This window comes from Lepidothrix coronata, unplaced genomic scaffold (assembly GCF_001604755.1).
Source record: "Lepidothrix coronata isolate B3197 unplaced genomic scaffold, Lepidothrix_coronata-1.0 Scaffold206, whole genome shotgun sequence".
NCBI lineage: Eukaryota > Metazoa > Chordata > Aves > Passeriformes > Pipridae > Lepidothrix > Lepidothrix coronata.
The window spans coordinates 649,634-676,000 of NW_016690386.1; the positions used below are offsets into that span (position 1 = coordinate 649,634).

A 26,367-nucleotide genomic window follows, 5' to 3' on the forward strand; every position below is an offset into this window, starting at 1 on the left:
TCTAAAGACATCTATCTGTAAAACTGAGCATCTCTACCACAATTTTACTTTCTTGCAGACTTCTCAATAGAACAGTTTGCTGAACTGTTATGAATCATGTCCACATTCATACTTTTGCTTCAGATCATATGTTAAAGAATATTCACCAAAGAGCCCCATTCTCCTTCATCAGCTTTTCTTTTTAACATGATTGTTTTCTGTGCTATAAGGGATTTTTCACCCCCAAGCTATCTCGATCTGCTCTTCAAAAAGTCCACCTACCAGGTGACGGCATGTGACTAGATTAAGAATAAAAGAGGAAGCGGACAAAAACGGTAGCAATCCTATTTACTTTTTGCTCTAAACCTTATCTTTTCCTCTCCTTAACCCAAAGATTACCACATCTGTTGAAGTTTCCCTTATATAAAAGCCCTAATTCTGTAGGTCTTAATAAGATGCTGAATCATACCTTGATTTTGATCAAACCACAAACAATGCAAAGACAAATAAAGGGCTACTCATTTTGGTTTATGCTAGTTTAATAAAACTACAAGATTATTGTTTTTTATCACCTGTTAAACACTTAAGGACATAGCTAATACACTAAAAAGAACTGAAACAATATTAATAGTGACTGGAAATATAATACAGTGGAGAGGTAAGAGTATAGGAGATTCCTAGAGCGTGTGGAAAATAACTTCCTGATAGAACTTGAGAGTAAGCCAACTGGAAAAGGTCCCCTGATGGATCTCTTGTTTGTGAACAGAGAAAGACTGGCAGGTGATACGATAAACGGAGAACATCTTGGGCACAGTGATTATGAAATGATAGAGTTTTCAATTCTTGGAGAAGTAAGGAGGTGGGTCACTAGAACTTTCACCTTGGCCTATTTACGACACTGGTTAAGAGACCCCCTTGGCAGGCAGTCCTGAAATGTAAAAGAGTCCAGGAAAGAAAGAAATCTTCAAGGTGTCAGAGTAGTCCACCCCCATGTGTGAAAGATGAGTCAGCAGGGAACACCACCAGCCTGGATGCACAGAGAGCTTTGTCTGGAGCTTGGATGAAAAAAGAGAGTTTATGACCTTTGGAAAAAGGGGCAAGCAACTCAGGAGGGCTACAAGGATGTTATGAAGTTAAGCAGGCAGAAAATCAGAAGGACCAAAGCCCAAGTAGAACTTAACCTAGCCACTTCTGTAAAATACAATAAAAAATGTTTATATAAATATAGAACAAAAGGAGAGCTAAAGACAATCTCCATGCTTTGCTGGATATGGGGAAAAACATAGAGACGAAGAATAAGGAAAAGGCTGAGGTACTTAATGCCTTCTTTTTCTCAGTCTTTCATAGTAAGACCAATTGTTCTTTGGGTACCTAGCCCCCCAGGCTAGAAGACGGGGAGAGAGAGCAGAACTGAAGCATCAGTTATCCGAGGGAAAATGGTCAGTTATCTGCTACACCACTTAGATACACCCAAAGGTACTGAGGGAGCTGGCAGAAGTGCTTACCAAGCCACTTTCCATCACTTACCAGTAGTTCTGGCTAATCAGGGAGGTCCCAGACAACTGGAAGTTAGCAAATGTGACACCCATCTACGAGAAGGAGTGGAAGAAGAATTCGGGGAATTACAGGCCTGTCAGTCCGACGTCAGTGATAGAGAAGGTCATGGGACAGCTCATCTTGAGGGCTATCACACAGCATGTGCAGGACAATCATGGGATCGGGCCTCCCCAGCACGTGTGTATGAAAGGCAGATCCTGTTTGACCAACCTGATCTTCTATGACAAGGTGACACATTTTGTGGAGGGAAAGGCTGTGCATTTTTTCTACCTGGACTTCAGTAAAGTCTTTGATACCATTTCCCACAGCATTCTCTCTGGGAAAACTGGCTGCAGAGGTCTTTCAGAACTCAGTTACTCAACAAGCCATTAAAATAATATAGGAAAAAGGAACCACCAAGTGCACTTTCACAGTATTTGTTATTTGAAGAGATTTATAAATAGTAGTAATACTTGATTTTGCAGCTATCCTCAAGAACAGTCATTTAGTTGAACACTAGAATTCCATGCTAAAACAGGATTCAAGGTAGCATAATGCTAGATCCCAAGTGATGGTATCAAGCTAAAGAGCTAAAATGCCCAAACCAGTGCATGACAGAAAGGGTAAGCTAGTCCTCCAGTTTCCCTTATCATTAGTAAAGCTATAGCCTCCCAACTGTACAGTGCAGGAACACTATTTTGTTAGGTTCACAAAATATAAATAATTAAATGATTGACAGATATTTCCAATTGTACAATTTTTAGCTTATGAAAAACCTTATGAACTTTATGTTTTATTTTGTTCAACTTGCAGACATACACATGGAAAATCTCTATCTGGATTTCAAACCATTTTTAGTTAAAATCCTCATCTTCCTACTGAACTGATGCCAAGACTTTCACTAGTCAGATTTTAAGAGTTAGGTTTTTCACAGACTTTCATTAGCAAACAGAAGAGTTTCTAATTAGAGCAGAACCAGTGAAAATAGAAATAATAGGAAACCATTCAAATCAAAAAACAGAGCTCCATTACAACTTTATGGTAATTATGATTAATCTCTACATAGCTACTCTTCGATCTGAACTTTTTTTCTCAGTTTATTTCAGGAAAACTTGCACACTGTTATTTCTCAGGTAAACATAGAAGAAAACAGGAAAACAGGATTTGAGATGTACGCACTAAAACTTTTTTTCCTTGAGCGACACACTTCATTGGGAAAAAGTGCTACTGAATTTCTCTCTGAATGGATCTGCGCACTTAAAAGTTTCTGGCTGGAATATGGAGTTTGCTGGACTAAGGACAGAAGCCTTACTGGCTTAAATGAGATGAGAGTTTTACCCTTAACATACACAAGATTTTAGGAAGGATACTTCTGATTTAAAGACTTCTTATCTGGATGAGAAACTTATCTAACTCATCTGATCTGGTGTTACAACTAAGAAAATGATCCAACTGGGTCCTGTGAGTAAGTTATGCTGCAAACCCTGGATGTGCTGTAAACTCTCCAAAAAGCTGTACTTCCCCAGCAAATTTCCTTTCATTGCTTTTTCATGGAACACACCTCTCTGACATGACCAATGCATTCATTTAATTTTTGTTTTATATTTTATCTTCCAATTTATTTTGGTTAGAGGTAGAATTTTTCTGTTAAAAAATGACCTGATCCTAGACGTAGTTTATTTAAATTTCAAAATGAAAAGCTTACTAAGAACAGATAAGATTGATTGCTCTTTTCAACTTAGCATAATTGTATTTCAGGTGAACATCAATTTACTTTAAAGGACACTTCTAAGTAGCAGGCTGCATCATACATAATTCATCAATCACAGCTGCCTTTAACATGATTTACTCAAGCAGATTTCAATGCAATAGAGGGATTCACATTGTTTTTTATGCTTTGGCTTGTTTGCTTTTAAATAGTTTACGAAATGCTCATTTGTGCTGAATTATTGCTGAAAAGATTTCATCCTTGGTAATCAGCATGTTGAATTTCTTTCTCTTTGTATAGAAATGTTACCTCTTTAAATTTCATTTAAAAGGCAGAGTGAGTTTTCAAAACATCATCAAGGCAGAGAGCACTCCATGCTCATCAAAGGTAAAAATAAAGCTCAAGGATTTTGCTATGGAGGAAGGGATGGCAAAAATATTTATCTGAAAAGCATTATTGGTTTTAGGGCTGTGTATTTTCTAGTTAGCTTGATGTTGTTATTATTTGTTAGACCAGCAGTCAAATGTAGGCAAAGAGTAGCTACTTCCTCAGCTAGTCCTTTATGCAGTTGTCACACGGATAAAATGGCTTCTACATGGCTATGTACACAAAACAGACACAAAGCCATGTGCCAATTAGAGTGCAATCACTTCATACACCTAGAAACATAGGTGAAACAGGTGGCACTGCAACGTGTGTTACACCACTCAGCATCAAATTCAGTTCAGGGACATGGTGGTGCCTCAGATGGTCCCGAAGTAAAGAAACATTTCCACAAACAGATACAAATATAGCTTCAAAAGAAAAAAGAGAGAGCAAGAGAAAAGTCAGAAATGCCTTTACTTACTTGTAAGCCCATTTGAAACACAGAGTGACCCATAAAGTTAGCCAACATTCTAATTAGAGCTGCACCCTGTGGGAAATAATGGAAAAACAAAGAAGTTACCAGTTTTGAATGTCAATATAATACAATAATAACAATCTGAATTAGGCATTTCCATCCAACAGTATCATCCTGGAAACCTGTGACTAATATAATCTTTATTTGTGCTGGAATGAAAAAGAGAGAGAGAAGATAATGCAAATAGTTACAAGGAAAAGTGAGGAAGCAAACTGATATTGTTAATATCCTGTCCCATATACTGAATAAAGCACAGGTGACAAAACACACTTTCTCCCCTGCTTGAGCATGGATGTGTCAGGTCCACAGCTGGTTGACCCCAGCCCTTCTACACACCTGCAGAAATGCCCAGTTTTAAATGAGAGCAAAAAAATAATGTCCATGCCAAACTCTACCTCAGTGATTATTCATAATATTTTAATCTCCATTACACCATTGTACATCAGGATTTAGTGATACTACTGTCCTTTGCAAAAGCCTTCAAGATCTGATGACTGGAAGTGAATCATTTCCATAAGAGTTTTATAATATGTGGATATATATATTTGACTTATTAATAGTCAGCTTATTTTCCAGACTGTCATGCAAAGAGGTAAGTACTTGTATAGCACTCTTGCTCTGCTTATACCAGTTCTTATCCCTTTGCCCCTTCAGGCAAAGCACAGAGATCTAAAAGACAGGTGATTCTAATTCTCAGTACTTACTGCAAGAAACAGACTGATACTTGCCAGAGTAGCTTTTTTTAAGGTGTCCTTTTTGTATTTTCTCACTCTCTCTCAGAAACACAATTGCTGTGTATTTTCTCCCTGCATAAGTGCTCTCTTTCAAGCAGAAATACCTTTGCAGATCTGATTTGACAATTTAGCTGTAATATCCCACTCTGCAATCTAATTTCAAGACAACCAGTCTTCTAATCCCATTAATCAAATGTTATACTTAGTACTGATCACCACGTGAGAGGGAGGACGCTTGTGATTTCAAGTCAGTGAATCAAAGGCTGTAAGAAAACATGACAATAGAACTCTACAACCTCAGCAGGAGATGAAGGTTTAGGAAATAGCTTAACACTCAATTAGAAAATAATAATTAACAAAAGAGAGAAACATTTCATAGACTCAAAAATTCACAGATTCTAAAGCCAAAAGGACTACTACAACAATGTAATCTCATTTCTGCATTAATAGAGGTCAAACAGTAATTTAGGCAAAAACCCTATGGCTTCTCTTTACACAACAACATCTATTTTAGGAAGATTCAAGAACAGGAAAATGTTCAATAGTATTACATAATGTATCATAACTAATATTTACTTTCACAGTGAAAATACGTACCTTTTTACTAATTTGAATTTATCTAGCTTCACTAATTTGAATATATCTAGCTTCAGCTTTCAAAACAGGAATTTATGTCTTTTCCTGCTAGATTAAAGTTCAGGGTATTTTGGGGATTTAATAGTTGTCCAATTTTCAGACCATTTTATACATGTTCCACGCATTTTTTATATAGTGACTATCTTTTAAGTATTGAAGGGATCATCTGTAATAAAAAAACATTTGAAATAATGACATAAATCAAAAATATTTGTAAATTAATAGTAAATTTTAAGAAAATACAGGTTCTTCATACAGGCAACAACAACGAATGCTATATAGTTAGCAAAGTAATGGAAGCAAAAAAAAATTGAGGAGATGTGTGCAGTGGTATATAATCTTGCGGTGGTATATAATCTTACTGGAAGACCAGTCATGTCTGGAACACATAGCAGAATAGAAAATAATTCCTGTCAAAATAGATTATTATCTGAACACACAAGACCATAGGTCAGGAAGCATTATTACCCTTATTTTACTAGAGGAACAGAATGAATAAAGTTCTCAGAGACATTTCAGCAGATAAACAGCAGATAAATCTGTTTAAGCAGACAAACAGAAGATTAAAAATATCTAATAGATAGATAAATCCTATTTATCCTGTAAGTAACGGGCAGGGCAGCCCAAAACATCTGTAGCAGAATGAAAAAAAAAACCAAACCATAAAATATAAAAGGGATCAAGCAAAATCCTTAACAAGAAGATATTTTTCCATTCATCACACATCCCTTTTCCTACTCACTTGTTAGTATTCCAGGACACCCTTGTTTCTTTCTCACAGTTTAAATTTCACACAGTAGCAAAGACATATATTTATATAGGCAACTTAACTCTACTGATTTCTGTGAAAAGTAAGCAAGTAAATACTCCCACTTAATCTTTCCCACTGAGTCTATTTTTATATCCAGACACCACGAACTATAACACATAAAGAAATCATAGAATTAGTCTCATAGGTAACATTTAGACACACATTGGAAGGACTGTGGCTGGCCTTCACACAGAAAACAAAATGAAAAAGGAAGCAAAGAGTGAATAGCAGAGACAATGCACAGAGGCAGGACTATTCTCTCAAGATAGACCTCTTTTCACAGCTTCTTTAGAAGTACTTTCTACCAATTAATTACCTTCAGGAAACCCAGAAACCATACTTATAGCTTCCAGAACAATATGCTTGTCCCAGTTCTGCCATCTTCCCCACTCAGCGAAAGCAAAAGTTTTCTACACTTATTTAAGGAAGGGAAGGGATTCTAAAGAAAAATAGGAAAACAAAAAAACAGAGACCCTCAAGAGGGAAAAAGCATCTGGGAGAGAAAGGAAGAGAAACAGGAGCAAACAGGAGCAACAGCCCTTGGTGTGGAGGGAAAAGAAATGGGAGGAAACCACTCATTTCACCTTTCTTGCACTTTTGAGAGCAGGCAGAACAGAGAACAATGATACATTTGTAAGAAAAGCAGAAGCAATCAATACATTCAGAGCTCTGGGAAGGGAAGGATACGGCAGCAAACACCGGCACTCTGACTGGAGAGGAAGAGAAATAGGTTTGCAGGCAGAAGGATAAAAAGCAAGAGACATAAAGGTATAAAGGAGCTTACTAAAAGGAGGAGTTTGGAAGATGACCCTAACCAGAGGGTTATGGGAGGTAAAGAAGGTATGTGCAGTAAGTTCAGTTATAGGCACAATGGCTATAACAACCCAACACCTTGGGGTCGTCTGAATGGCCCAGAGTGCTCGCATTTTCACTGCCTATCTGCCCGCCAAGCAGTGAACTAGATGGAGTCCAGAGGACCTATGGTGCCATACCTTCAGAAAAATCACAACAAATCTCTCCTGCTGCAGAGGATGCCCTTTGGAACCTGGCAGCATCACTCTCTGAACACCGTGGCATGCAAGCAGTCTGCCCTCCACTTCACTTCCAAGGCCACTTCTGCTCTGCCAACATGAGTCAGTACCTTGTCAAGAGGTAAAGCATATTGGTTTAAGAGGTTTGGTGGAAAGCAATTCTTTCCTATTCAAAAAAACATACCTCTGTTCCTGCCAGTGTAAAATCTAACTCACCTTAAGCCATTGTACCATATCTTAATATGTCTACTCAGACAAATACACTAGTTATTAATTCAGTGATTAATGGCACTACCTGGCTCTGGTGAAGCACTGCTTATTAGCAGATCTCAGTATTCTGCTAATTAAAGGGAAACTGTGGCACACCATAGTGAAATCATTTGCCAAAGATCACCCAGCATGCTCCTTGCATAACCTATGACACAGCTGAAGCTTCCTCAGACTCAGCACTGTGCCTCCACTACTATAGCAAAGGAAGGTACAACATATTGGCTACCACAGGGAAATTAAGTGCTCGTAGAGCCCTTTTTTGCATAGTGCTCTTGGGAAAAGGCATGCTCCTGGGCAATGAGCCAACAGTGTCAGAAGGGATGGAAGTTTATGCTCTTTCTTTCCCTGAAGAAACATGACACTCACACCATGGTAAACACAACGCATAACAAAAATTAGGGGTAAAATTGCTTTATATGTAAGCTGAACATGTCTTTGAAATCTATAAAATCCAGACACAGTTAAGGTATTCAGTTTAATTTTCTCCATGCCATCATAAAATAATGTGATTTAAACTTGACCTCAGATTAGTTGTAACTAATTTTTAAAGACCCACTCCTCCTCTGGCATCACTACAGATCACAATTACTGTACCTGTGACTACAGTTACTTTAGTCCTTTAGACTTCTCTTACAGTCAATGGGTTGCACTTCATCTAATCTTAAAGTAGACCTCAGATCAGAAAAAGCACCCATCTCTTGTAATTCACACCAAAAGTAGCCTTGAGTGATGTCCTAGTTAGAACAGCTGGGACCAGTTCATCACTGTATGGGTGTAACCCAAAACTGTGTATTCTATAGCCTTCCATGTCATTTCCCAGAAACTGTTATCAATAGACCATTTACACAATCTGCCCAGAGCAGCCTGACTCCTCAGGCTATAAACTGGGTGTTAAGAGGCCTGCGAGACAGGAGAATGCTCCTGTCCTCACACCCACTGTGGAACTCCTCACCCTGAGGGAGGTACTGGGCATTCCTGCCTGAACTGGAGGATATATAATCTTGGAGTCTTGGGAATTTTTTAACCACTCGTGGGATCCAGAGGAAGACTGCAACCACCACTCTCAACTGGACTGCAACCACCACTTTTTCAACCAGACTGCAACCACCACTCTCGACCGGACTGCAATCACCACTCTCACCAACAGGTTTTCCCCTCTCCTTTTACCTTGGACTCAGGGGGCCCAGTGAACACCACTCTGTTCATGCCCCAGGGTGCTGGGTTAAACATTTGGGTTTTGTGGGTTAAAACCAACTGTTTGTCTGTATAATCGTATTTATTGTATTATTTTTTAAATTGTTATTCTGATTTATAATCTCTCCTTTGAGTTGAGTTCATTTCCCCTGCTGGTTTACCTTTAAACCAGCACAAGTGACTACCTCATATGTACACATCTGCACTGCAGACATCTAAAGTGCACTGAACAAAAAGACCATACAGAGACTGGTTCCCCACTCTGTGCAGGGAAGAGAATTTCTGAATTGTGAAGGTACAAAACTGGTGTGACACCATCCTTTTGTATATATACAGTCAAATAACATATATTTTGCTTTATTCTACATGCCATACTTTTACATAAGACCAACAAAGGTAGGTATTAAACAAAAGGCCCTGAAGAGAGGGCAAAGTGCTTGCTAGTTGAAAGTGGGTGCTCTACACCGAGCAGACAGCAAAGAAAAGCACTTGAAATAAAGAACTGGTGAAGAAGTTGCAGTGAATAGAACAAGATAAAAATAAGCAAACCAGCACATAAGGTTATGCAGAAGGTAGCAGCCACAGACAAGGGGCCGCATGTGAAGAGATACGAATAAGCTGGGAACTCATTCATCATTATTCTTTGAAGAACCAAAAATTATGTCAGTATTCTAAAAAGCTCTCAAGAGAGAAAAATACCAGCAACAAAACAGAAAGCATGAACTACAGGTCACTCTTGTAAGGGCGAAGTAACTGATTATTTTGTAAATGCGTTAAACTGGGAGAAGGAAAAGAGTTCATAAAAAAGAGATCAGAAAAAGCATAGCTCTTTCATCCTCCTTCCCAACCAAAACTTTTCATTTTTTTCCTGTAACATCAATTTCTTTTTCTTTTTGGTTGTGCTTTTGTTGTTTTTGTTTTAACCATATGATTGAGATTCATCTGAGTGCAATCGCATACATTGCAGCTAACTGATATTTACTCAGTTGCAGACAGCTGAGCCAGCTGCCTAGACCCCCTTTAAAGGCAATGAAGACAGGAGCAAGCACTTCCGTTCACCCTGATTCATCTCATCCAAAGACATGCATCTAAAATAGGACTGATGAATTTCACCCTAAGGGTGCCTGTTTGGTACACCACTGATGATAAAGGAAGGTGAGAGGACTACTCAGTTGCAGGAGTCTACACAATGAATATCTCAAGTGAGGTGATATGAATCTCTCTGAAGATATTTCATCCTATAACTTACAAAGCAACATTAGAAAACATGGAAGAGTAAATAGTGGAAAAACACCTCCTTGAGTTTGCAAAGTCTGAGACACCATCTTGCAGGCTTACCTATCAATTTATCTCACATAACATCAAATATCAATCGTACCGATTACACAGACCTCAATTTATTTCTTCTTCACCGAATGTCCACCTTGCCATCCTTCTTTAAGAATTAAAGTTGTTTAATTTAGTTCAGAATGATCCTTTTTATGACACAAAAACTAAAATCAGGAAATATCCTAGTATGAAAAAAACCACCATGGTATCCAAGGTGTAAGAAGGGAGTGAGATGTTGAGGAGAGGAGCACTGGACTAACAACAAAAATTACATAACTGAAATTCTAAAAAAGAAATTTAATATGTCAATTTTCCACAAAACCTTCACACATCCAGTTTGCTTTTTCTTCTCTCATTAAAAAAACAAAACCAAAACCAACATTGAATACAGGTGATTTATTAACTTTCTTCTATTGTGCAGCAGTCATTTCAAAATCAGTCTTGATTAACATGTAAGAGTACTGCTTGTTTTTCAAATACAGTGGGACACAAATACTGTTATTTTTCTGTGTGTTGATACACCTGCAATTAAAGATAAAGGTTACTTTCTCTCTAGCTCAAGGAAATGCGAATTACTCTATCCTCTGTCTCAATTACACTAAATGCTATTTGTACTGTTAGAACTATTATTATCAACAGTAAGTTCTTATAATCATCTTCATCTTCATTGATTAAAACAAAACTCAGACCACATATAGGCACTCGCAAAGGCATCATTCTTTCATAAAGACCTCCTGATTTAAGATGAGATACAAATACAAGATGAGATGAAATACAAATTTTCACAGCTACTAGTATATATCTGATATATAATAGTATTAGGGGGTTTTTAATGAATCAGTCACAGTACGCACATGTTAAACAGTTCTCTCCTTAAACTATTTACCCTGAGCTATAGGTGAGGTGCCTTGTCAAAGACATCTTTTCAAACCAGTGTCTACTGACTCCACCTCAAGAACTCTACCGGATTACTAAGACAGAATCTCTCTTTGCAGCATATAAGTTGAGTTTTTTCTTTAAAATGCTAAATATATTTTTACAGTTCTCCGTCAAATAGAAGCCTAAGGATATTCACAATCAAATAGGTTCTCAAGCAAATGAGTATCACTTCATTTCAGTTCAAAGTTCCTGAATTCGTACATTATTCTTTATTTCTCAAAATTGCAGATAATTCTGTGAGTCTAAGTTCATTTCAAATATTAGATCATGTAAACAAGCATTCATACAAAGAATGCACATTTGTACTTCAATTTTGTAATGCGAATACTAGCCAACAAGTAATATCCAAGTCATGTTTTTCAAAATAATCATTCTTTGTTGGTACTAAGCAACCACAGCTGGATGCTCCACGAAATTTAGCTTATTGACAAAAACACAGCATGAAATAAAAGTCAGAGAATAATGTACATCAAACATGTAGCAAAAATGTGACATTTTAAAAAGAACTTGTACATAAAATTAAAAACCTCACCAAAATGAAATCAGTTGAATCTTGGAGAAACTTAACAGAAAAAAATATGTTTTGACTAAGTTGCATCTGCAGAATTGGCTCAAGCGTAGACACAGAATAGCATATATATATATGTAAGTGAACTATTTAAAAACTTGGTCAACTGATCTGCTGTGTTACACTACATGCAGTGCACTGAGTTAACTGAATTGTTACCCTCAGCATGATAAAGAAGAGGATAAAGAAATGTGAGAAGTCTGACTGCAATGTCCATTGAGCGGCTGGTCTGACCTTAAGCAAATCAACACGCATTCCCTAGTTCTCCTGTATGAACAACTGAAAACTGGGTAACCACTTTCAAATTCAGGTGTTACACTTTAGCTGCATTTCCTTAAGCAAACATATTCATCATACATTCTTGCTTTTCTCTTTTTCCCTCAAAGGGAGAGGTCCAGTCATTCCTCAGCTCCCATTCAGAAGTTTACACTGAAATGTATTTTATTTTCCTACCTTTGTCATCTAAACAGTCTTTCATGGTACATGGTCTTACTCTGATGGTTGTGGAATAAGAGTGTCCTCTTCATGACATCAGTTAAAACATGATACTGTGGCAGGCTCCAGAGAGACCTTTGCTAAAGTACTTCTATGGAGTTGTAAGAGCAGAGATAATTGCAAAGGCTTCTCTGGAATTCTTCAGCTGTCTCTATCAAAAATATCTCATCTCTGAGAACTGCAGAAGTACTCAATAAGAAATTCTTTTCAGGGAATTAATTAGATTGTATCATGAGTCATCAGCACTAAATTCCTCTTTCATTTTCAGAAACCTAACACTGTAATACAACAGCATAGCTCTTTTCTGTATTCTCCAATGGCACCTCCAAATATTACAAGAAAAAAATGAAGCTTAATGAATGTGAATTTGATAAGTGTTAATGCTCTTTATTTGATTAGGATAACAGAACATATTTGTTTAAATGAGTAAACACATGCCTATTATTTCCTTCCTGTGGGAGAAATGTAAAATGTTTAAATAAATTCCTAGAGGCTTTCCCTTTGGAAAGCCCACATAAAAGCCATAAGATGTAAGGAAGGAGATAGGTAGATGCAGGTTATGCAGCATATAAGTACAAAATGTCACAATATGAGACTATCCTGAGGGTCTTAGTCCAGGCCATTGTTTAGTGACACACTCAAGTACCTTAAGCAAGCAAACAATCAAACTGAAATTCCACAGCCTACACACATAAAATTGAACAAATAACTATGTACTTAGCTAAATGTGAGTCTGATCAGTTTCCCTGCACTTTGTAATAATTTGTTAAAAGGAGCCTAAACAAAACCATCCCTAACTGCTTTTAACAATACAGACCAGAAAAAAATCAGGCATTTAATTCATCTTCTTTACTTTTTAAAGCAATTGATATTTGCTTTAATAAAAGATTGATAAAGCAATTGATAAGCGCACACTTACATATTAACGTGCTGCTGTACTCAGCAATAAAAACAAGATATACTTTAACAAAGAAAGTAAGCTTACACTATTTTTAAAACTTTTTTAACAGCATGGGTAAGCCAGTATCTTTAAAATCAGCAAATACACCTAAAAACTTGCAATATACTGTGCTAAATCCTCAAAGATGTATAAAGGGATTTTATGTTGGTTTTATAGAATAAAAGGCCATTTATCTGATGCCAAAACACCACTGAAAAAGCAACATTATATTCAAGGAGAGCTTTTCACTTGGAAATCATAATAATTTTCTATTCTGACAAACACAGCTGCTCTAAGGCTGGATAAAACCAAAATGGTCAGATGGTACGATGGCTTTGGTGAAATGCTTGTCTTAGACATAAATTCTGCTGCAAATTTTAGGAACATGACACAAAGAAAAAAATTCAGGGGTAAATGACCATAACTAATCATGCTCTTCAGGTGGATATTGTCACATCATTTTCCTTGAATAATAAAATGTTAGCCGTCATCCAGACAAAATGCTATCAGGACTCGATTTACAACAGGAGTTTTATTTCCCACCCCTAGAATCTCTCTTACATGTTCTGACACCAATGACCAGGACAAAGGCACATCATACTTTTTCATTAACTGCTTTTATATGGAAATCTTGAAGAAAAAAAATATATTTTTTTTTAGTTTGCTAAATCCCACATAAGAATCTCAGTCCATTTGCCTAAGACTGATTTGCAACTGACTATAACTAAACCTGTAATTCTACTTTCTCTCTTTTAATGCTTCCTTTAAGCTTCACAAATTATCTGGTACTTAAACATATGTTTAAAAACCAATAGCAGCAACAACAACAAAACAGTGGGCCAGAGGTTGTGCCAGAGAGCTCCCTCCTGAATAGAAGTCCTGCAGGATGATATTTTGATCAAAATATTGACCATATTCTTACATCAAGTTTTTTGTTCCTTTTACTCTATCTCATTATCTCCACTTCATTTTCTATTTCTAATTCTTACAATTTGCTCCAAGTTACTTTAACACTTGTAATTGTTGCTCTTCTTTTACTGATCTAAACTAGGATGTGTATCAGCAAAATCAGTCCTTGCCTTTACACAGGCATTGTTTTTTGGACTCCTTCAGGGGAAAAAAAAAAAAACAGATGCTACCTGTAACTTTCTGCTTTGCCCTTTCCGGAAAATCACAGAATATGCTGAGTTGGAAGGGACCCACAAGGATCATTGAGTCCAATCCTTAGCCCTGCACAGCATCATCCCCACGAGTCACACCATGTGCCTGAGAGTATCACCCAAATGCTTCTTGAACTCTGTCAGCCTTGGTGCTGTGATCATTGCCCTTGGGAGTCTGTTACAGTACCCAACCAAAAGGTGAAAAATCTCTTTCTAATATCCAACCTAAACCTCCCCTGACACAACTTCAGGCCATTCCCTCGAGTCCTGTCACTCGTCACCACAGAGAAGAGATCAGCGCCCACCCCTCCTCTTCCCCTCACAAGGAACTTGTAGACTGCTGTGAGGTCTCCCATAAGTCTCGTCCAGGCTGAACAGATCAAGTGACCTCAGCCACTCTTCACATGCCTCCCCTCAAGGCCCTCACTGCCTTCCTTCGGACATTCTCTAAGAGTTTAATATCTTTCTTATATTGCAGTGCCCAAAACTGCCACAATATTCAAGGTGAGGCCGCCCCAGTGCAGAGCAGAGTGGGACAATCCCCTCCCTCGTCCGGCTGGCGATGCTTTGCCTGATGCCCCCCGGGACATGGTTGGCCCTCCTGGCTGCCAGGGCACTGCTGACTCATATTCAACTTGCCACTGACCAGGACCGCCAGGGTCCTTTCCATGGCACTGCTTTCCAGCACCTCATTCCCCAGTCTGGGGGACAAACATCCAGTGTTGCCCCATCCCAGGTGCAGAATCCGGCACTTCCACTTGTTGAACTTCATATGGTTGGTGATTGCCCAGTCCTCTGATTTGTCAAGGTGTCTCTGTAGGGCCTCCCTGCCTTTGAGGGAGTCAACAGCTCCTCCCAGCTTTGTGTCATCTGCAAACTTGCTTAGTATCCCTTCCAGTCCTGTGTCCAAGTCATTTATGAAGATGTTGAAGAGCACAGGGCCCAAGATGGAACCTTGTGGAACCCCACTAGTGACAGGTGACAGTGAGAGAGTATTGAAAGCTTTACTGAAATCCAAAGAGATTACGTCACCTGGCTTCCCTTGATCAACTAGGCGGGTTACCTTGTCATAGAGGAAAATTGGGTTTGATAAGCAGGACTTATCTCTCATGAAGTCATGCTGGCTGTGACCTATGACAGCATTGTCTTTCAGGTGTTTTTCAATACTTCCCAGAATAATCTTCTCCAGAACTTTACCAGGCACTGAAGTAAAACAACCATTAAAAAGTAGAAACAGAGAAGCAGAAAAGGCAATTGCATTTCAGGAACCCTGCTGCATAGGCTGGTGTACCTCCATGTACACTGACTTTTATCAACACTTTATGCTGAGCCATAGAAATATTTGAGACACAGGTACACTGTTTTGTTCCTTCTACTCCCTGTTGGGAAAAGAAGGATGGTAGGGTAGTGTTTATATCTACTGTTGCCATTTCTGCTCTCATCACATTCTCCAGCCCTTCTGCCACTGCCTTTCCATGGGGAATAGGCAGAAGACTTGTACCACAATAGGTCATGTCTTCCCGATCACTCTACCCTAAGTGATCTAGTCTAAAGAGCTCTTCTTTAAATAAAATGCTTCTATTAACATTTGTGCTCTATCTTTATTATTTCAAATCAAACCCATATATAATTGTCCCTGCTGTGGGGAACATAACACTCCTGAAGCACTTGTCCACGTGTGGCTGCTTATATCTCACACACAGTGGTTTCTATGTTTCTTCTTCAGAAAATAATATCTTAGCATATACTAAACAGTGTAAAGGGTTAATGACAGTTTTTCCTGCTTGAGTCAGGAAGGTGTGCAGATGGCTGAAGAGAGGTATTTTAAGTATCTTGAAGCACCTGCCTAGCTTTATGTACTGGCACCCACTGGCTAGACTGGGACGGCCTGTATACTTTAAGTCAGGTACTCTTGGGACTGCTCTGAACTTGAACCTATAGGTTTCACTGACTGAGTTTCGATGACTTTCACATTGGAAGCAGTAACAACCTGCAGCCTTTTATCTAAACAGAAAGACATTATTTTCATTACAAGATACCTACTCTGTTACAATGCATTAGGAACAAATGGCTCCTGAAAGCACCTTCTGCAATCTGGGCACTGACCTGTTGCACTCACAAGTCATGGAAGAGAAATCAGCATCAGGTGAATGTGCACCCAGAAGTTAATGGCATTCACAGACAACATCACGGCTAAATTAAGGAGAACAAAAAGCTCTCCCTTTATACTGCAGTAAGAGAGTGGGTTCTAAAGTCATCTCTGTTGTATTTTAAGACTTTTAACTAACTGGATACTATCTTATGTTATTGATTTAATTAAGTGAAAAGTTAAAAATAGAACCTATTTTGCTATTTATATGCATTTATCTAGTATTTTTTTCACTGTTAATGAGCTACTCTCACTTTTCTGTAGTCACTTCATAGATGCATATAATTTCATATTATATTTCATAATTTCATTGCACTCATGAATGGGTTTTCTTACAAACTAATATTTCTGGTTTTACTGGACAGAATAAATGTTTGGAATGGGAGTTCTTTTTGTTTTATTTTTTTATTACAGTGCCAATATCCTTCCTAGTGCCTGAGGAATAGAAGTAAAAAGAATGAAGTTTTTGGAGAGCCCTTCTAGTGACTGCATTAGCCCTACTGTTGTTCCGCGTTCTTGCAGAACATGCTATGCTGTAAATTTTCAGAGAGAATTACACTCAAAAGGGTGAGCAAGCCACTGCTTTCAATTTCTTAAATTCTCCTTTGCCAGAACTCTATATTGTTATTGCAATATACAGGAAGCCAAGAATTTTTCTCTGTGTAAACTTTAAGTTGAACAGATTTTCTAATGCAGAGTGTTGCTTTAGAGGGGAGGCAGGGAGCATGGTCTCCCTCTATTACTATCAGAAGTATATCTTCCTTCCATCACTTGACATAGAAAGGAGGAAAAAGTATTTTTAAAGAAGTGGTATAGAGTTAAGTGGGAAAAGGAAATTATACAGAGAGAGAGGTTTAGGAAATAATTAATTGTTTGCATTATAAAGTCAGAGCCAGTAACTGATCTCACTGCTGAGATTCACTTTGCTTACAGGAAGGAAAAAAAATTAATATTTTTCCCTATTCCAGTTATCTTCTTCCTTATTTTGATTATTGTTTGTCACTTGCCAAGACATATTCTATTGGGGGTACTTTTACAGTTGCACTCCATTGTATTGGTCCTGCCTGCTCTAATTGCTGCCAGAATCTTCAACCAACACCCTTCAAAGCATCCAGCAGGGTGATAGAAACAACTTCAGATATCTGTCTCTCTACAAGTCCTTTCATCCCTTCCCTTATCTGGCTGTGGCTGCTCATCTAGCGCTATGACTCCTTTAGTTGTGTCTGGGATCTCTCTCCCACACGCTGCTCTGGGTCTGGCTGCTCCCTTTGAGATGCAGCTGCCTTGTTTCTCCATTTTATTACAGCTGGTTGTTCCTCACTGATTGTTGCTCCTCATGTTTTTCTTGCTGCACTCCCTCCTCTGATGCTGCAGCTCTCCAGGGCTATGATTCCTGCTGTCAGTTATTTCTAGTGTGAAAAGGCTGTCACGCTTTTTGCTTTGATTTAACAATCCTCAGATCCACTCTTGTGTTCAACAGGCTATATTTTCTACTGCTCTTGGGATATAAACACTTTTCCCATCATTGTGGGAGGACACTATCTCACTTCCAGCTGCACTAGGAAGACATATCCACTCTCTGATGTAACTTGAGAGCCTTGAATCATCTACCAGTACTGTTTATTAATGAACTACAGCCACTTCACATTTTTCTCTACATATTTGTGACCCTAATGGAGGATAACGTGCTCCTATCTGAAGAACGACTAGTATGATGCTTTTAAAAGAGGCATGCATTACCCTCAACAGCTTTAGTAGAAAAACATCATGTGCTGCCAGGCTGCACTCTGCTTATGGGATTACCTGAATGCCATTCTTCAGGTGTTTGTGTCACGTGCAATCACCGAGGACAAGAAGTGGAAATGAAAAATATATTCAGCTCTGAAGCATTTAATTAGCACATTTGCAATGGTCATTTCTTTAGTGTATAGAAAGAAAAAGAGGCATATCTTTAAAATGACAGCTGAGTGTCTAAAAGAGATGGGCACTTTAATGGTGCCTAACTGATTTATGCCATCTTGATGACAGTACAGACAATGAAATGATAATGACATTCTATGACTGTCATTTCACTGAACAAAAATTAGATGGGGAAAGTTTCATCATTTCAATATCAAGTAGAAAACTGTGAAAAGAGAAAAGAGATCATATGGACAATCCAAAGTCTCGGGGAGCACAAGATGGACATTTAAAAAAAAATTAAACAGAATGAAAAACAAAATTCCAAAATGTAGGGGAAAGATAATGCACAACAGTGGTACACTGCTAAAAGACATTTGATTTAAGGCAGTTGAAAAGTCCTCACTGATGGTCCTGATTCAAAGTTTACTAGAGTCACCAGAAAAAAATTTCCAAGAACTTAATACTTTACAATCATTTAAAAGATCAGTCAACAGACAACCAAAAAGTCATTCCAGAAACACCAGTAGTACTATCTCTTCCAGCAGGGCTCATTGTGTAAGGAGGACTTTGAGGCACCTGAAAATATTTAAGCACATACCTGACCAGGTGAAGGCCTTCAGTATAATTTTACAGTTTGGATTTTATATTGGCAGACACTAGAGAGCTAGAAGAATAGGCAAATATTGTAGATATCTAATAAATTAGTTTAATTTCCATAGTTGAAATGCAAGCAACGCATGCATGCATACCAGGTTACATAGGAGTGAAACAATGGAAAATGTAAAATACCTTAAATTTGGTCTAATTTATCCTCAGACAGAAACAATATCAGGTGTTTGGAGGAAGGTATAGAAACAGTGAAAAAAGCAGCTACAAAGTCAAGTCAGGAAAGTTTCTTCCTATTAGATTTTGCTTGTGGCTAAACCAAAAGGATGAATGGCTACAGAAACTAGCAGAAAGACAAACCATTAGACAGGAAAATGAGTGAAAGAGTGGGTATTTTAACCTCTTCACCTATGCAAGTATGTAAGTAAATTCTTCCATTGCCATTCCCCAAGGTGGTTTGCCAGATCTGGTAACTGGGTTCAAAATTTACAGGATCATGCCTTTCTATGAATACATTCAGTGTCACCTAAGGTCTGGGAGGTGGCCATCAGAGAAGCTGAGTGGAGATGCTGCTCTATCCACTGGGCATGGCCCCTGTTACACTGGAAAAGGAACAAGGACACAAGACAGAAATTGTTCTGTAATCTGCACAGAAAACAGACTTATCAGCCTGCATGAAATAGCTAACAGTACACAGATCTGTCCTCCTGTCCTATTTTGTCATTTCAATGTAAATTAAAATTACTTAACATTTGCAAAGTGTTCATAAGATGAAGCGTTAAGTATTACTGTTAACTGTGTGATATTACTATTATCATATTAATTAGAAAAAAAATTAACTTGAAATATTAAGATATTGATGTGAGATAAGCCTCTGAACCTACCCAGGTTCACCAGCAAACATATAATTGAAACATTTAAACAATGAGAACATTCAGTAGGCTAAGAGCTGCTGGCTATTATAGCTTAATTGACCAAGAACGATGTTTTCAAAGCTAGCCAAGGGATTTTTGAAAATGTTACTTGGGCTCTTGAGCGACTCCAATCTTTTAAAACCTTTCCCTAAGTATTTTTGGTTTGTATATTACATTGTAGACCTATTACACGGTCATGTACACACATACACTCTTGCCCATTCTAAAAGGCATAAGATCCTTATCCAGAGGATCAAGGTGAAGTTATTGCTGTCTAGGAATAACTGATGACTATAAGAGAGGATATACCTCTTTTTTAGTCTAGAATGAGCACTGGACAAACCGGAGGTTCAGTCACCATGTCAGTGCTATGCTGCTGCTGTCTTGCTACAGTCTGTTGTTAGGCAGCTAATGATGCAGAAGAAAAGATTATCAGATGCAAAGGTGATAGTCAAATGACTCTTGTCATTGGAGAGCTCCCTACGGGAAGGCTGCAGGCAGTAGCAGAGAATAAGCATGTAATATAATGGAAACCACCAGCTTTCAGGCCACAGGATAACAGCAAGCCCAGTCATGTGATGGAAGAGGGGAAAGTATGCAGCCCTCTCACTTCTGCACAGAAGCTGTTCAGTCCAAAAACTGGCCAAAAGACTTTCTATTCATTGAAATAAAATTGGAAATTGCCTGAATCTAATACATATTCCTTTGCCAACCCAGGAGGCAGTTTCTCCATTCTCACTGTTCAGCAATGACTTGAGTTTTCACAAGCTGACAGAAAAATTCTTGTGCATAGAAAAACCAGAAAAAAAATTTAGCTTTAGCCCTTGACAAGTTTTCTAGAGAGTTTCAATAGGATAAAGACGTCCTTATGCTTTTTAAAGTATCTAGCACAATTCAGACAGTGTCACAAAATAAATAGTAATAAGAAGCACTAAATCTTCTTGCTGGATTCTGACAGCCTCTCAAGTTTATTTATAACATTTAATAACACTTGGTATGTTGAATGGCTAAAATCACTACAATATATTCCAAATATATTCCACATAAATTGGTTTTCCAAGTAGTAGCCACTGTAGTGTATGTAGTTTTACAACAGCATTTGTTTTACAGATGGAATATGATCTTCTGATAGCTACATATCTATATTATAAAAAGATAGATAAGTTTAATTAGTCTCACCTTTTTATAGGCAATCCAGTCAAACACCCTGTCAATGTCTGTGGCTTGCTGCACCTCCTGGGATACTGGATGTGAACTGGCCAACCCATCCAGCAACATCACTTCATGTAGGACATCTGTCAGAAATCTCTGCTTTTCCTGAAATACAGCATATGCAGTAGTATCACAGACAAATACACATTTACAGCAATACCAAAATGATGCACAGTTATCAGGGACAGCTGACTAAAATCAGACCTTCTGGTTTGAACGTAAAACCACCATGACCTCCTACAAATAGAATAAGTATACAGAATAGGTTCAGACAAGATATTTTGCTGCAATTAAACTTGACTGAAATTAAACAAATCAAAATATATCTGGAGGTGCAGAATGCAATGTTGAATATGACTTTTCATTCACAGTTAAAAGGGTGGGGAGAGAGGCAAAATGGCACAGTCTTCAATCACAAAAAGAGATGGATGTTACAAGTCATTGAGCTCATTGCATAGGCAGGTACGAAAATTTTTGACAGAGGTAGGTAAATACAATTACTACTGCTTTATTTAGCCAAGTTTAAGTTACTTGGCTCTTAGTGCCAAGTTCACATTGCAGGTCGACATGGGACAGGATAACGAACAGAGCTCACAGCAGTGTCACAGCAGATGCCTGCACTGTCTTTCATAATTCTGGTATAGAAATCCTTTCTCCTGAAGAGCTTGAGTCCTATACAAACTTTGTAACTTCCACTTGAACGAAACCATTATTATCTCTCTTTACAAGTGGAAAAACAGCTGCATGTACAAGTTAAATGATATAGTCAAGGTCACATCAGAGGCAGGTGCAAACCCAGAAAACATCCAACATACGAATTTGTTTCTATACCTTCTATAAATACTGATTGCAGATTGTATGTCAAAACTGCGCCTATTCACTCTGGCAGCAACATTAATGAAACATTCCTGTATACTCTATGAACTGTGCTGCACTCATTATTACAGCACAAGTAGATGGGGCTTTTTCAGCTGAGAAATGACACAGCTTAAAAACTCCTCATATTGCATTCATGTAGATGTCCGTAATCCAAAACACTGTGTCAAGAAGAGCTTCATTTACTTTCTTTTTCAAGTCACAAATAAATGCAAAGAGTTAATGAAAAACTATGGAAAGTTTAAATGAGATCTTTTTCACCCTGAAATGATGTATCTCAAACCTTATCTAAATTTTAACAGCTCCCGAATTAACATCAACCTAGTGCCATAATACAAAGAAACTCTAAGGAATGCTGCATTTTTTTCAAAAGCCACCTTGATGTCCTCAGATAAAATAACCACGCAATTACATAATAAATTCTATGTTTAATTTCTTGTGCGGTAAGGTTTTGGTATCAATGTGGTAATTTTAATTATTTTTGTAAGACAGTCAAAAAGCTCTTCCAGTGCTGATCCATCTGGAAATAAACCTTTATGTTAAAATTCATTAGAGCACAAGAAATGTACATTAGAACACAAGAAATGTACCTTGAGCTGACTGTATATTCAGGCAATTAAAAACACAGGATGCAGGAAAGCCAATTACCTAACACACTCTCAGTGTTCTCAGCTGGCTGCATGAGGTAAGGTTTGTGAAGGGAAAAGCAATGTCTTGTTCGTATTACTGTTAATTTCCAAATTTTCTCAGGCATATGCAGGTAGTAATTGCCCTTTTTTAATGGGAAAAAAAAAATGTAGGGAAACAATTATTATGACAGTCCTACTCAGCAGAAAACTGTAGAGCTGTAAAGGATTGTAGACAGTTTGGTTACACTTCACTCTCATTCTCCATTAGTCAGTAACAAAGTCCCAGTTTCATCAGATGTATGATATCATGGAATCACAGAATGTGCTGAGTTGGAAGGGACCCACAAGGATCATTGAGTCCAATCCTTAGCCCTGCACAGCATCATCCCCACGAGTCACACCATGTGCCTGAGAGTATCACCCAAATGCTTCTTGAACTCTGTCAGCCTTGGTGCTGTGATCATTGCCCTCGGGAGTCTGTTACAGTACCCAACCAAAAGGTGAAAAATCTCTTTCTAATATCCAACCTAAACCTCCCCTGACACAACTTCAGGCCATTCCCTCGAGTCCTGTCACTCGTCACCACAGAGAAGAGATCAGCGCCCATCCCTCCTCTTCCCCTCACAAGGAACTTGTAGACTGCTGTGAGGTCTCCCATAAGTCTCGTCCAGGCTGAACAGATCAAGTGACCTCAGCCACTCCTCACATGCCTCCCCTCAAGGCCCTTCACCATCCTCACTGCCTTCCTTCGGACACTCTCTAATAGCTTCATATCTTTCTTATATTGCGGTGACCAAAACTGCACACAATATTCAAGGTGAGGCTGCTCCAGTGCAGAGCAGAGCAGGACAATCCCATCCCTCAACCAGCTGGCAATGTTTTGCCTGATGCCCCCAGGACACAGTTGACCCTCCTGGCTGCCAGGGCACACCGCATACCTGCATACCTGTATGTTACCCACACAGGTGTAAGCATGCAGAGGTATGGACCTGTCTCCAAATTCAAGTTTGGATATCACAATTGACAAACAGTTGCGTGAATGGATTGCTACTGTTCGGAATTAACTCATTAAAAGGACGCTGGATAATCACAAATTAATACCTAAATACAGAGCCTGGAATCAAGAAAATGAGCACATGAGAAACATAAAGTGAAGATTTAAGAAGAAAGGACAGGCTACATTTTCATTTTCTGTTTGTTTCTTTGGTTATGTCCTGCAGAACTGAAAACAAGCATTTTAGACTCATGATTGTTCATTCAAGTTATAACAGCTGAAAAGTCTTTCCTGAAATTTATGGCAGACCATGAAACTGGGATACAAACAGAATAGTTAGTGTGCCTCAGAAAATGCAACCCTACAGTTTAGTGAATATTAAGAAGTCTTTTGACCTTTAAAGTTAAATTTATTGAACTAAAAGGATTTCCAAAACATTCCCACCTTTTCTCTTTAGTACAAAGCCTCTGAGAACAAATTTGAAAATGACACTCAAATATACTTCCAGGGGGCGCAGAAATAGTTTGCTGGTTAACAAGGGGCCTGCAGCTTGAAGAGGCAACAGGAGGCAGAAATGTAGAAAGAAACTAAAACTGCCTTAATTTTATTGCAGAAACACTACCTCAGCTGTTGAAGTCCTGGCATCATATTAAGGGGAAAAGGCTAACACATGTGACCAAACTGCTTATACTGATAGAAGAGGGTCTTTCTATTCCCTAGTTATCCTACCCTATGCAGTACAGTGGAATTGATCTCTTTTAACTAATACCTACAGGAGTAAACAAACCCCTAGCATAGAAATTGTAAAGGAAATCAATCTTGGAATGTGTTTAATGAGACCAACGAGATGTCAAGATGATAGGTGACAGGTCTGCAGCTACACATGAAATAATGACAGAATGTTGTTCAAGATAACTGTCCTTTGAGGGAGTTCAACTGCAAGAGAAAAGCCAAAGACTGTGATCCACCCATAAGGAAAAGAGGCTTCAGGTGAGTCTTGCAGCCAGGCTTGGAGAGTGTTGGTAGCCGCACGTAAGTACAATGTTATGCAATGTTAACAAAGGGCCAAGGGGTCTGAGCAGGAGTTGGTATTGCAGCACAAAAGCCAAGTTTGAAATAAGGACAGACCTGCTTCCACACAAATTTGAGCCTTCATTTAAAGGCAAAGAGGAAAAATCTCTGCTCCCTATCTTCCTACTGCACACTTTGAGTCCCAACTCTTCATCTCTTCTCCTCAGAGATTTCCTTGAACTGTGTACAGTGTCTGGGACACCAGACCTGTGTTCAGAAGAAAAGACATGACAATTATTTCCAGTTGCTTTCCGTCTTTCTCAGTAGAATGCTTCCAGGTGCAGACACTGAAGTGTTGTTATCAGATGAACATGTCTTTCAAATATTTACATTTTCTGACTATTTTTCAAACATCTGTGGTCACTAGATTCAAGTATTTATAACTTCATAGGAATGACTTCTTCCAATGCTTGCCAATAAGACCTCCTCTGCTTTGTACAGGGTTTTCCTGAAAGGCTTATCCTTTCTCTGTGCTCTCTCCTCCTTAGCCAACATTTCAATTCACCTTGTTCTAGGGAGAAAGGTTTACAGAAAGGTAGTGGTCACTCTTTGTGTATTCATCTCCAATAAGGTGCCCACCATTCAACTCTAAATGGAGAGAAAGCAATTGTGAAATAATGTTTTTGGCAGAAAAGACTGTACCTTCAAGAGACATGAAAAATTTATTGTGCATAATAGGATAACAATGATGTAATGGAGAGGGGTTATTGCTGCTGATTTTACAATATCATATTGAGGCATAATGTAAGAGTACAAGTTAGCATGACAATAATGTAATACTTAAGTCACATAAAAATCATTTCTAAAAATTAATATGAAATACCAGGTAAAAGAACTAAAATAAAAAAAAAAAAGGAAAACATCCACTAGTGAAATAAAAGGAACAGCATAATGAAAGCCAAAACTGATAATTAGCATGCAGAAGAGATCAAAGGCCTCAATATTAAAAGCATCGCCTTTATTCTGGGACAGCCATTTGAACACATTATAGACTGAGAAATCTATATGAATAAAGTTTAACATCAGTGTGCAAATCTGCAAATGATTTTCCTGACAAATTTTCTGAAAGTATCTTCTTCAAAATTTAGAGCTTTACTAGCCATCAAGAATACAAAGGAGTTAAGTGATCTTTAATGCCTGAGAAAACAAGCATTTGCAAGACACAAGCCTTAGGTTTATAGAGAAAGTGCCCCCTTAGGAAAAAGAAATAGAGGCAAATTTTGAAAGCTATCAGAGAACACCAATAAATACACCACAAGCAGTTGAGTTCTAATAAAATATATTTCAGGGTGAAGCTGAACAAACCAGAGGAATATCATCTATGAGGAAACCTAGGGTTCAGTAAAATACATTAAGGCCAGATAAGATCAACTGAGGGCCAAAAGCAAGTTCCTTCTGTCTACGTGCTTATAAATCCTAAGTTGTCATAACACAGTCTCTCAAGTACTTGTGAAGGAAAGCAATGTTTCTTTCTCTCTTCACAACAGTAACTTTTTGTAAATACCTTGAGCAGCTTACAGACTGCTTTTTTTTTAAATTTACATCTCTGCATGTGTGCTTTAATTATGTGTACAGTTTGTTGAAGGAGACCTGAAACAGATTCTATATTTATCAGCTGTGAACATGTCACAGTTCCATGTCTACCTTCATAACCCTCTTTTCTGCATTTTCAGTCAAAGACCTTGCAAAATTTCTGTCCCCGTACTTGAAAAATTTTCACACTGACTGACAATTTTTGTTGTTATAAAACAAGGTAGATGTTCTAGGAGGTCATAGTTAAGGA

General features: G+C 38.2%; 1 protein-coding gene across 1 annotated transcript in view; it reads right to left on the reverse strand.

Annotated features, from left to right (window-relative positions):
• TRHDE (thyrotropin releasing hormone degrading enzyme) overlaps window positions 1–26,367 on the reverse strand; it is a 202,912-nt gene that overhangs the window by 82,359 nt on the left and 94,186 nt on the right. The window contains exons 6-7 of the mRNA XM_017832814.1: window positions 20,982–21,119; window positions 4,071–4,136 (exon numbers count right to left, since the gene is read on the reverse strand). Coding sequence (XP_017688303.1) covers window positions 4,071–4,136; window positions 20,982–21,119 — 204 coding nt within the window. The remainder of the gene's footprint in view (window positions 1–4,070; window positions 4,137–20,981; window positions 21,120–26,367) is intronic.